The sequence below is a fragment of the Henckelia pumila genome, chromosome 3 (assembly GCF_033568475.1).
Source record: "Henckelia pumila isolate YLH828 chromosome 3, ASM3356847v2, whole genome shotgun sequence".
Taxonomy (NCBI): Eukaryota; Viridiplantae; Streptophyta; class Magnoliopsida; order Lamiales; family Gesneriaceae; genus Henckelia; species Henckelia pumila.
Window position 1 is genome coordinate 141394630 of NC_133122.1, and position 13465 is coordinate 141408094.

Genomic DNA, 13465 nt, shown 5'->3' on the forward strand with positions numbered 1-13465 from the left:
AACATAGTGCGGATAATATATTGTTTACAAAAAGGGATAATTCAATTGTGGCTAGTGACTTCCACATCCTCCTTAATCTCAAATCTGCTTTTCTAACGCACGATATTTATACGTGCATATCTCATCATGAGAAACCTACTTAGGTCCCGGTTTCAAGGCACCAATTGATGTTTTAGTGTTGTTCTTGGTAAGATCAAAAAATGGTAGTTTTTTAGTAGCACTATTTTTTGCCTTTTCGATGGATATTAAATATGTATACACTTTCAAGGAACTTTTAGCTTGTTCATCCTCTTGCACCTTCCGGCTTGTTCGGTCCGACGACGGACGTCGAAGCGATGCAAGCTCCGACACAAACGACGAAGTCACAAAAATCCTTTGTTTTAAAGAAGGCAATATCAAGTTATAGAAACTGTGCTGTTAAAAACAAACCATGCATTGTATTAGAAGATCAGTAATTACAAACCTAAGAACATGAACATCTCACATGCTCTTAATTTTAAACTATGAAAGAAACTTGGATTCCATTGGGAAGGCTTGTGCCCATGAATCCATTGTCTGAACAATATCCCCCTTTTCCTCCTAAACACAGCCTAACACTAATATTTCCCCTCTCCCCAGTATCAACCATGTGTAAACTTCTTTGAAAAACGTCGTTTAACCATTGCTCGAACAAGTTGTTAAGATAAAAACCAGACCCTCGAAAAACTTCTTCCAACACCGTCTCGTCGACGCTGAAACTGCTTATGTTTCTACAACCCCCACAAGCCTCTTGAAAAGATCTCTTGAACATGGACAAGAACATGTCCTTTGCTTGGTTTTCTTGATCCGTGCTCCGATTGAAAACGAAGCGGTTCTTTATCTTTCCAAGCAATGCTGGTGTATTCCGTTGATCCGTCGTGATCTCACGAGTTAAATCACTTGAGATGGGGCTCAAGTCTCTGCCTTCTCCTTGCTCATCCTCATCAACTTTTACATTGAGGTCGAGCTCGTTTGATAAAACCTCTTCTATTTCGCTGCTCCTTCGGCTCTTGTTCTTGATCGGTGAATCCCAATCCGATTTACGCTTATGATCAAGAACAGATACCACCCCTGAATCCAGTTTGGATTCACTGACACCTATTTTCATCTGAATGACAGAATTTGTGACATCCCTTTTTTTGCTAAAACTCAAGGAATCATTAGTTGTTAAGATCATTATATTGTTTCCCGATCGTCGTTCTCTTTTCACCAATTTTCCCACGTCTCCGCTCTCAAATCCATCATCAAGAAACTTAACAAACTCAGGATCAGCACAATCTACATCTTCAACAAGAACTACCATCTTTTCATGAACTTTCAGTGCCTTGTGGAGCATCTCACAGTTCTGAGTCAATGTTCTTGTATTTTCCCTCATATCCATGCAGAACACCAAATCTGAAGAACCCAACATGGATTTCGCTATGCCGATAGCCAGTCGTCTCTTTCCAATAAAATCGTCTCCTTGAATTAGCAACCATTTGTCTTGGTCCAATCCATTAGGATCCATCAGTGCCTGTAGAATGGAAGGAATACTTTCCTTTTGCCATGGAAAGTTTTCTTGTAATGTTTTACACATTTCAGCATTCCATTTAACCATCTCAGTGTTTGGTGCAGCAGCAAACATGGAATTCCCCAGAGCAAGAGTGATCTTCACTTCCTTATCATCCATGCTCTTGAGTGAATCCAAGTTCGGATTCGTCGACTGGTATTTAGAATTTCCATTCTCAAAACTAAACTCGATATGGCAGGACTGCTGCCTCCTGAATCGAGGCAGAGCAGTGGCGATTTGATTAGGCTTGACAGAAGAATAACCAAACGAAATTGTATCTGAATCACCATACATGTTCATATTTGGCCAACATGGATATGATGAAGTATTGAAGTGATTTCTACCAAGATAGCTCTGGTTCGCAATGTTTGCACTCGAATTATTTGGATTTCGGCTTCCACCATGCTGATTCTGGCAGTGTCTGTTATATTTTCTCCTGAGCTGAATCAAATCTTCCTGATGAAATCCAAAAGAAAATGAACCATGAGTAAAAATAAAAATTTCAGCATTTGCTAGAAAAAAACATATATGCAATTTGTACCTTCTCAGGTGAATCAATGCCTTGTGGCTTGAGCCAATATGGTAATTGGACAGAACCGTTCTCTGTTTTCTTGTTCAACGAAAGCGAATCGCGCTGGCTAGCTTCTTTTTCATAGCTGGAAATGCATTCTGGACAGCAATTCAGAACATCTTGATCTTCTTCCTTGCCGAAAAATGGCCTTTTGTGCATTACATTTGGTGGATTTTCATTAAAGGTGATTCTTGAATCCAGGCCACTGCATTACGAAAATTAGGGACATGAGTCTTAAGATAAATTTGAAAAAATATACTTCCATGTAAATTTGCTTTTCTTTGTGCCATGAAGATCTGAATTGTATTAAAAAATTAACTAAAATTAAGCTTACAGCAAGGAAATGAGTACTCTTATTCAAACAGACAACACTTTGACACCTTTTTGGAGCCAAAACATTCATATATAGTACTTTTGAAAAAATACCCATAAAATCATTTGAATTCATGAACTTGCGACCGAAGTACTTATCAACATATGCAGACAAACAAAGTTAGAAAGTAAATAGTACGTCTTCATAGCAGAACTTTTCCACTCTGCTATGTGCCAGCATTTCATTATATCCAGACAATGAATAAATCTTTACAAGAAAAGGGCAAATGCTTAAAACAAAAAGCGCTTTAAAACCAGCCAAAAATAGTCAATTGACTCTACAAACAAGCATAATTCAAGAGTCTTTGTCTGTTATTTGTTTTGGTTTCTAAGAACAATTCCTATCACAGTAAACAAAAGCAGAAACTCATTCTCATAATCTATACTCTTTCATCTTTGGTTAAAACTTTAAACTCAAAACAAATATCCGGAAAGAAAATTAATTAAAAGATTGTTTTTTCATTATTTCTTGAAAAAAAACATGAAAATCAAGAAATTTGAGAACTCACACGGCAGCAGTAGCATTGAGACTCAACCCCAGTCCACCAGAAGGAACAGACACAGCTTGCAAACTCCACTGAACATCCAAAGGTGGCTGCTTCATTTGGCACTTCATATAAGTCTGGTAACTCGCAGTAGCCATTAACCAAACTCTTGTGTTTAAACCGTCATTATTATACCAAGAAAGCAACTTTGCAATCTCAGAAACTAAGTGATCGATAGGGCTATAAACCGTGGATTCCTTACCAGCACAAAACACTTCTTCCACTGTCCATTTCAAGTCACCAGTGTAGATTATAACTCTACCATTTGACGCAAAAGATTCGACCTTTCTTTTCAGATCACCAATATGCATGTCCACTTCTTCTCTTTTCATGAGCTGGAGTGGCACTGATGAGAAATGAAACTTAACAAAGTACACGGATTTTAACTCCTCAGGCACATCTCCTCTCTTTACTTTATTCATTAACTCCGCAACAAGAGCTTCATTCATGGAGAAAGAGTCACCAACTATCACAGTGTTTCGTCTCTTCTTTCTGAGCAAAACCTCCAAAACCAACTTGATATCTTCCTTCAGATAGGAAGTACTGTTTGAGATGGGTTTACTTAAAAAACTCTTCTGAGGTGAAAAGATCAATGGGTTTTGCTCAGAAACATAAGACATCACATTGGAATGCCAGAAACTATTAGGGTTTTGATCGTTATTATTCGGAGGTGAACTCGGAGTGGAGTAAATCCCACCAGAAGTGTTGTAACACTGAAAAACAGAAGAAACGGAATTAGTACTAGACTCCTCCATGTTATTTTTCACTGCAGTACTTGAGAAACCAGCCTCCCTCATAACCCTACTCACACTAGGGTCATCCAAGATCGACAAAATAAGCTGTTCCAGCTCAACTTTGACACCGATCAAAGGCGGCGGCGACTGCTCAATACAGCCTCTCCTCTGGTGAGCTTGAGCCCTTTTCAGAGCAGCAACAAGGGCATTAGACAAGGAAGGCTGGGAGTGAAGAAGAGGAGTAGGGGTGGCAGGAAGACGATTCAGGGCGACATTGAAGCAGAGCTCTAGAGCTCTGCATTGAAGCGGATGCGAAGGTTGGTTAGGGTGAGATTTAAGGCAAGCCCTTCTGAGAGGACTGGCTCTAGAGCTCAGCAAAGTGGCGGCGACATGCAGTGGAGTGACCTGAGCGTGGCCGCGCCGCCGTGCCAGGCTGAGAGAATGCTTCAACACGGAAGCAGCCTCCGAGGAGAGGGTCTGTTGAGCTGCGCAAACTCCTGCACGCATAACTTAGAACACCACCCCCCAAACACCCCCCACCCCCGGAAGAAAAATCTCTCTTTCCTCGCCGTGAAAACTCGGAAACCTGATTCTTGTTTCTTCTCAAACTATGATGAATGATCCCTTCCCCCCCACAAACACTTTGTGTGTCTGTGTGTCTGCGCGGGATCTTGTGTGGGATTGGGATATGAGAAAAATGGGACGTTGTGTTTGAAATTAATGGTGTAGTGATATTTGGTGCAAAGGGAATAAATAGGTGATGTGTTGTTGGGAGAATATTATTAATAGATAGATAGGTCTATTTGACAAAAGGGGAGGTCATATATTAGGCTTGAGGTTTTACAGTAATGGAGACACAGAGTTTTAGACACTAATTTTGGGATTTTTTATTTTTATTTTTATTATTGGACATATAATAGTTGTACTTTTTATCAACAAATCGAGAAGGGAGAAAAAATTCAAATTTTTCTTTTTTTAAATAGAGAGAGAGAGAGAGAGAGAGAAAAAGAGAGAGAATTCAAATTCAAAAGAGTTGGGTTCTCCCTTCTTTTAACATTGTATATTGTAAATATTGCTAAAAATGTTTGGATATAGAGGCGCTATTATTTCAAGAGTAATTTTTAATAAACAATATTTTTGGGGAAAAAAATTATTTTTGTTTTAGGAAAATAAAAAAGGGTTCTTATTTTTTTTTTTTTAGAAAAAAATCAAGAAATGTGGTTTTTGAACTTCTGTCGCAATTCGCAACTTCTCCTTGTAAATAAAGTGCTAATTTTTACTGATTTATCCACACATGTAAAGTGTTTAGAGACTTGAAAATCCCTTTATTTTGAAAATAAGAATCATAACGTTTTTACTATTATATATTTAAAAATAAAAATGCATCTTTTTTTTTTTAGAAAATAAAATTGCATCTATTTGTTTCTAAATAAACTATATAAAGCACTAATTAATAATTTTATTTTTAGTTCACGTAACCAGAAAATCAAAATCCGGACGCTGAAAAATGTTGTTTACTACTGGTTCTGTATTTTTTAAAAAAAAACTATTTTTGATTCATATATATAAAATATTAATATATTGAACCTATGTTTCTCGTAAAAATTTGAAAACCTCAACTCAGTTAATTATTTTTTCAAAAAATAGCTTATATATTGCAAACAAACTTTTATATCTAAACTAACCATTGTATATGTATTGCAAAAATTTGTTTTGCATGAATGATCGATAAACCATTTATGATAAGATAAAAAATTGGTTGTATTGTATTGATATTAAAAATTTGCGGACAAATTTGGGTTGAGTTTAACCTATAAATATAGCTCATGCTTGATTTATTAATTAATATTTTTAACGTATTTTTTTTATGTAAAAATAATATACTACTAGAGACATGAAGCCGTTTTATATAATTAATTCTGAGTCAATTTGACAAAAGTTTTGTGTTCTTTTATTCTTTAAGACAAAACCCAACATTACAAAAACTCTCGTGAGATATATTTTATATTTGGATCATCTTATGAAAAAAAAACATATTTTTTATTGTAAATATAAATAAAATTGACTCGAATCACTAAAGACCAGCTCACCAAACATATAACTAGGTTATCTTTAGTAATTTTTTTCCTAAATACCTTCCTTCACTAGTGTTTTTGGTATTTCTTGCAAATTAATATTCTTTAAAGTAAAAGAGGACTACATCTCCTAAAAATTTATACAATTTGACCCCACTTTTAATTATTAATTATGCATTTTTTTATTTTTTAAAACTTTTATTTATCCACATCACCTCTTTGAATAAAAGAGTGAACCAACAGAAATTCAAATAAAGTGGTAAAAAGAAAAAGGTGGAAAGGAGGCAGAGAGTTTGTGAAAAGAGATAAAAGAAGAAAAAGCGACATGTCTGCCTTTTCATGTTTAATCATTTAATTTGTTCTTGTTGAAAATATATATAAATATATATTATTATTTATTGTTGAATGTTGAAGGTTGAAAGTTGAAAATTGAGTTGTAAAATATTGAAAATTAGTGTGTAATGATGTAATTAATGATGTATTAATTTTTGACTAATCTCCAATTGAGATCTATAAATAGGTCTCTCCATTTGTGTAGAAAAACACAATTGTGAAGAGAGAAAAATTTTATAAAGTGTAGAATTTGATAAATTTTGAGTTTTTGAGTTTTTACTTTTTACCGTAAATTTTTACTTTTTCACAACACGTTATCAGCACGATCGCTCGAAGGTTCTCTATATTTTCCGACGCTCCAAAATACAAGAAGAAGTAAAAAATATTCAACAAGTAAGAATTTTTATTTTACTGTTTATATATTTTTATTGTGTATATATTAATATATAATATCATGTTATGAAAAAATAAGTTTTTTTCAAAACTTGTTATAAATCCTGGGAGGATGTTAAGACGACATCCCACACTCCCGGTAAGGGATACGACAAGTATAAAAGCCTCTAAGGTTTTTAAACAATAACGTGATATATATTTATTATGTATATATATATTAACTATATTAATATATAATTTCATGTTATTATATAAAAGGTTGTCTATGACACTGACCTTATAATAACGTGATATGATATATATTATTGTGTATTTATATACTAACCATATTTGTATAATCTCATGTTATTATATAAAAGGTTGTCTACGACACCGATCTTATAATAATGTGATATGATATACTATACCTGACTTTATACTAACTATATTGGTATAATTTCACAACATTATATAAAAAGCTGTCTACGACACTGACCTTATAATAATGTGATATGATATACATAATTATTTAATTATGATTATCATTATATGCATTACATGATTATCACGAATTTTTATTCAACACATACTCAATTTTTTCTTTACCCCCAACGGTCACAAACGGTAACAAAACGGCTAGTTTTTGCCCTATAAATATGTTCACTCAAACTCATTTTCAATCACACCAAATTCATTCTTTCTCTCAAAATATTTTATCCTCGGTTTTTTCGAAGATGGAGATGATGACATTTATAAGGATATTTTTCATAACGACTATGATCATCATGCTCACGAGTCTTTTACTCACCAGCGATTTTCCAACACATATTTTTTCTCTATTTGTATACGCACTTGTAATTTACGTTCTTCCATTATTTTGTATTGTCATATTTATGGAAATTAACTAATAAAATGCATTGTTATTTTCTAGTATCACCATGTCGAACTTGGCGAAACTCGAATTCATTGCACTTGATATAACCGAAAAGAATTATATGCCATGGACCCTCGATGTAGAAATGCATCTCGAGTCATTGGGTCTTAACGAAACTATCAAAGAAAATAACATATCATCCTCACAAGATAAAGCAAAAGCGATGATATTTTTACGCAGACATCTTGATGAGGGGTTGAAATGTGAATATTTGACCGAAAAAGACCCAATGATTTTGTGGAAAGGGTTAAAAGAACGTTTTGAGCATATACGGGAAGTTATACTTCCGACCGCACGAGATGAATGGAATACTTTAAGATTCCAAGATTTTAAAAATGTGAGTGATTATAATTCTGCGATGTATCGAATTGTCTCACAGCTGAAATTTTGTGGGCATAATATTACTGAGATGGAAATGCTTGAAAAGACATTTTTCACATTCCACGCATCAAATATAACTCTACAACAGCAATATAGAGTGCGTGGATTTTCAAGATACTCAGAACTCATCGCATGTTTACTCGTGGCGGAAAAGAATAATGAATTGCTCATGAGAAATCATCAGTCCAGACCTACTGGTTCAACGGCATTTCCTGAAGCAAATGTCGTAAGTAAAAATGAAAACCAAAATCAAAGATATAGACAAGATTTTGGTCGAGGTCGTGGACGAGGACGTGGGCGTGGACGTGGGCGTAGAAATGATCGCGGTCGTGGTCGAGGCCGTGGATTTGAAAATAAAAGATATAGTTATTTCAATAACTCATCTCAAAGGAACGTCACGAACCACCCACAAAAGAGGCAGCATGATAATACGGGTGAAAATGAAAATCATCCAAAAAGAACTGAGAGTGTTTGTTATAGATGTGGCACTCCAGGACATTGGTCAAGAACTTGTCGAGCCCCTGAGCATCTGTGTAAGCTCTATAAAGATTCAATAAAGGGGAAAGAAAAAGAGACCAATTTTACTGAAAACATTGACCATGCAAGTGGTTCAATGAATTTAGATGCTGCCTACTTTTTGAATGATTTCGAAGATATTGATTAAATATACTGGTGGGAAAAGAATGTAACAATGTAATTTTTATTTTATAAAACATATTATATTTTTCATGTATTGTTTGCATGTATCTTTCTTAATTCATTTTATTGCATATTGTTTTTGAAGATCATTATGGAAAATGCTATGATCAAAGATGGAAATAATGCACTGGAAGTTTGCATACCAGATAGTGGTACAACGCACACTATCCTCAGAAATGAAAAATATTTCTTGGAATTAAAACCAACAAAAACAATGGTGAATACAATATCAGGTCCTGTAGACTTGATTGAAGGATGTGGCAAAGCACAATTTTTGTTACCTAATGGTACAAAATTTTTGATAAATAGTGCTTTATATTCACCACGATCACAAAGAAATTTGTTGAGTTTTAATGATATATATTCTCATGATTATGATACGGAAACAATAACCGAAGGAAATGAGAAATATATGTGTCTTACTACATATAAATCAGGAAAGAAATATGTAGTTGAGAAATTATCAATGCTCCCTACTGGATTGCATTATGCACATATAAGTCCAATCGAATCAAATATGGTTATTGGAAATTCTTCAATACTAACAAATTGGCATGATCGATTGGGACATCCTGGTTCAATAATGATGCGAAGGATTATAGAAAATACAAGTGGTCATCCACTGAAAGACCAGAAGATCTTTCAGAATAATAAGTTTCAGTGTAAGGCATGTTCTCTGGGAAAACTTATTATAAGACCATCACCAGCTAAAATCCAAAAGGAATCACCCATATTTCTTGAACGTATTCAAGGTGATATTTGTGGGCCAATTCATCCACCATGTGGACCATTTCGATACTTTATGGTATTGATCGATGCCTCTAGCAGATGGTCACATGTATGTTTATTGTCCACTCGGAATGTGGCATTTGCAAAATTGATGGCTCAAATAATAAAATTGCGGAATCAATTTCCCAAATATACGATCAAGAAAATAAGACTTGATAATGCTGGAGAATTTACTTCCCAGACTTTTAACGACTATTGTATGTCGATGGGAATTACTGTTGAACATCCTGTAGCTCATGTTCATACACAAAATGGATTAGCTGAATCATTGATTAAACGTCTGCAGTTGATTGCTAGACCAATGATTATGAGAACGAAACTCCCTATTTCTATATGGGGACATGCAATTTTACATGCTGCTGCATTGATTCGCATCAGGCCAAGTGCATATCATAAACACTCCCCATTGCAGCTTGTATTTGGCAAAGAACCAGATATTTCTCATTTGAGAATTTTTGGATGTATGGTGTATGTGCCTATTGCACCACCTCAAAGAACAAAAATGGGACCTCAAAGAAAGAATGGTATTTATATCGGCTATGATAGTCCATCAATCATTAGATATCTTGAGGCTCAGACAGGCGATGTGTTTACAGCACGGTTTGCTGATTGTCATTTTGATGAAAATAACTTCCCAATGTTAGGGGGAGAAAAGAAACACATCGAAAAAAAATCACATGGTATGTACCATCATTATTACATTTGGATCCTAGAACTAAACAATGTGATAAAGATGTACAGCAAATTGTGCATTTGCAAAGAATAGCAAATCAAATGCCAGATGCATTTGTAGACACAAAAGGGGTAACAAAATCATATATACCTGCTGTAAATGCCCCTGCTCGAGTTGAAATTCCAAAGAAACAAAATGAAGACATTCATGATGTCATAAAACGCCTGAAGCGTGGAAGGCCAATCGGTTCAAAGGATAAAAATCCTCGGAAAAGAAAATACATAGAGAAAAATGATGATCAGAAAATAGAAAATGGTGTTCCAGAAGAAACACACGATGATGAAAATATTCTGTCAGAACCACAAACTGACGAGAATCATGAAATCTCTATCAATTATATTAATACTGGAAAAATATGGAACCGAAAGAATGTACAAGATATTGATGAGATATTTTCGTACAATGTGGCATGTGACATCGTAAATGAAGATAATGAACCAAAATCTTTTGGTGAATGCAAAACTCGAAAGGATTGGTCAAAATGGAAAGATGTCATCCAGGTTGAATTAAATTCGCTAAATAAACGTAGTGTTTTTGGACCTATAGTCCTTACACCTAAAGGTGTTAAACCTGTTGGGTACAAATGGGTTTTTATTCGAAAGAGAAATGAGAAAAATGAAATAGTGAGATATAAAGCTCGACTTGTTGCACAAGGTTTTTCTCAAAGACCTGGAATTGATTATGAAGAAACATATTCTCCTGTTATGGATGCAATTACGTTTCGGTATTTGATCAGTTTAGCAGTGTCTGAAAACTTGGACATGCGTCTAATGGATGTTGTTACAGCTTATTTATACGGATCACTTGATAGTGATATATACATGAAAATCCCTGAAGGATTTAAGATGCTAGAAGCACAAAGTTCAGAACCCAGAGAATTTTATTCTGTGAAATTACAAAGATCATTGTATGGGTTAAAGAAATCCGGCCGAATGTGATATAATCGGCTAAGTGAACACTTGATGAAAAAGGGATATGTAAATGATCCAATATGCCCTTGTGTTTTCATCAAGAAAACAACATCGGGATGCGTGATTATTGCTGTATATGTTGATGATTTAAACATCATTGGAACGAATAAAGAAATTCAAGAAGTGATGTTATACTTGAAGGAAGAATTTGAAATGAAAGACCTTGGAAAAACCAAGTATTGTCTTGGTTTACAAATTGAACAAAAAGAATGTGGAATTTTTGTTCACCAGTCTAATTATACAGAGAAGGTCCTTAAACGTTTCAATATGGATCAATCAAATCCTTTAAGTACTCCAATGGTTGTCAGATCATTGAATATAGAAAAGGATCCATTTCGTCCATGTGAAGATGATGAAGTTGTTCTTGGTCCTGAAGTACCATATCTAAGTGCCATTGGTGCCCTTATGTATCTTGCAAATTGCACTAGACCAGACATATCTTTTGCAGTAAATTTATTGGCAAGATTCAGTTCATGTCCAACGAAGAGGCACTGGAACTGAATTAAACATATATTCCGTTATTTACGAGGAACGACGGATTTGGGACTTTTGTATCCAAAAGATACAAATCAGAGAATAATTGGTTATGCTGATGCTGGATACTTATCTGATCCACATAAGGCACGTTCCCAAACCGGATATGTATTTACTCGTGGAGGCACTGCAATCTCTTGTCGATCACAGAAACAAACACTTGTTACAACTTCATCAAATCATGCCGAGATTATTGCACTACATGAAGCAAGCCGTGAATGTGTCTGGCTTAAATCAATGACTCGGCATATCCAAACTTCTTGCGGATTATCAGTGGACAAGAATCCAATCACACTGTATGAAGATAATGCCGCATGTGTTGCCCAAATGAAAGAAGGATACATCAAAAGTGACAGAACTAAACATATTCCTCCTAAATTCTTTGCATACACTCAAGAGCTGGAGAAGAATAAAGATATTGATATCTGTTACATTCAATCAAGTGAGAACTCATCCGATCTCTTCACAAAGGCACTTTCCACGGCGATATTCAGAAAACACATTTATAATATTGGGATGCGCAATCTACGAAATATGTGAAGAATCATTCATGTTGACATCAGGGGGAGTTTACGTGGCTGCACTCTTTTTTCCTTACTATGGTTTTTGTCCCAATGGGTTTTTCCTAGTAAGGTTTTTAACGAGGCAGTATACAACACGTAATGGAGATAGTCATTCTATCATGATCATCATCACAAGGGGGAGTGTTGAAAATATATATAAATATATATTATTATTTATTGTTGAATGTTGAAGGTTGAAAGTTGAAAATTGAGTTGTAAAATATTGAAAATTAGTGTGTAATGATGTAATTAATGATGTATTAATTTTTGACTAATCTCCAATTGAGATCTATAAATAAGTCTCTCCATTTGTGTAGAAAAACACAATTGTGAAGAGAGAAAAATTTTATAAAGTGTAGAATTTGATAAATTTTGAGTTTTTGAGTTTTTACTTTTTACCGTAAATTTTTACTTTTTCACAACAGTTCTCACCATTTAATGAGTTCTTCACACACACACACACACACATATATATATATATATATATATATATACACACACACACACATATATATATATATATATATATATATATATAAATTTTCAGCTGCCCAACCAATGATGTCCAACTCATTCCGACAACTAAAACCCGGTAGTAGGTTTTAGTAATACGAAATATTTTAAAAAAAACAACTAAAACCCGGTAGCGAATTTTAGTGGTCGGGGACGAGTTGGACAGGAATGCTTGGACAGCTGAAAATTACTCTATATATATATATATACACACATACAAAATTAAGTAATTATGTTACACAATCTTTTCTCAAATTTAATTTAATCTTTAAATTTTTAAAAACTATTTTATATATAAAAAAGGTATAAGTTTGTAAATAGGGCTCAGTGGATCTACAGATATTGCAATTTCAATAGGTAGGAGGATTGTTTTGGTTAATAATTGAAAATGAGCAGCAATGTAACTATGTAAGCACAACAAACTATTTTAGCTATCTTCATTAATTATTTATTTAGCTATTAATTTTCGTCTCTTTATTGGAAGAGAAAAAGATAATGGCATTGTCTGACGCTATTAATCGGTGTTTTAATTTATTATTCCCCCAAGTACCCAAAAAGCAACTCTCTGTCTTTCATACGTTTTATATATATATATTTGTGTGTGTATATATGGTATACGTATAGACACACAAAAATGCATATGAGATCGTTTTAAAGGTTGATTTTGTGAGACAAATCTCAACATGACATAATTAATGAGAAAATATTATTTTTTTGTCAAAATGATTTTCACTCGGATACCGTCTCACAGATCTTTTATACATATATATATATATGAC

The 13465-nt window shown here is 34.3% G+C and overlaps 1 protein-coding gene across 1 annotated transcript; it reads right to left on the bottom strand.

The window, feature by feature from the left end:
* Positions 1 to 437: 437 nt before the first annotated feature.
* Positions 438 to 4300, bottom strand: LOC140891228 (protein SMAX1-LIKE 4-like). The gene is made up of 3 exons (XM_073299610.1): positions 3020 to 4300; positions 2109 to 2343; positions 438 to 2023 (listed from the first exon to the last, which is right to left on the bottom strand). Exons 1-3 carry the CDS (start codon positions 4294 to 4296, stop codon positions 497 to 499), a joined length of 3039 nt encoding a protein of 1012 aa, XP_073155711.1. The 5' UTR covers positions 4297 to 4300; the 3' UTR covers positions 438 to 496.
* Positions 4301 to 13465: the final 9165 nt, after the last annotated feature.

What these genes read in the sequence shown, in the direction of transcription:
- LOC140891228 (XM_073299610.1), bottom strand. Translation starts at nt 4,296, where the DNA reads ATGCGTGCAGGAGTTTGCGCAGCTCAACAGACCCTCTCCTCGGAGGCT. An exon ending in CTCAATGCTACTGCTGCCGT is followed by an intron (nt 2,344 to 3,019) that starts GTGAGTTCTCAA and finishes TTCGTAATGCAG; the next exon opens with TGGCCTGGATTCAAGAATCA. An exon ending in GCATTGATTCACCTGAGAAG is followed by an intron (nt 2,024 to 2,108) that starts GTACAAATTGCA and finishes GGATTTCATCAG; the next exon opens with GAAGATTTGATTCAGCTCAG.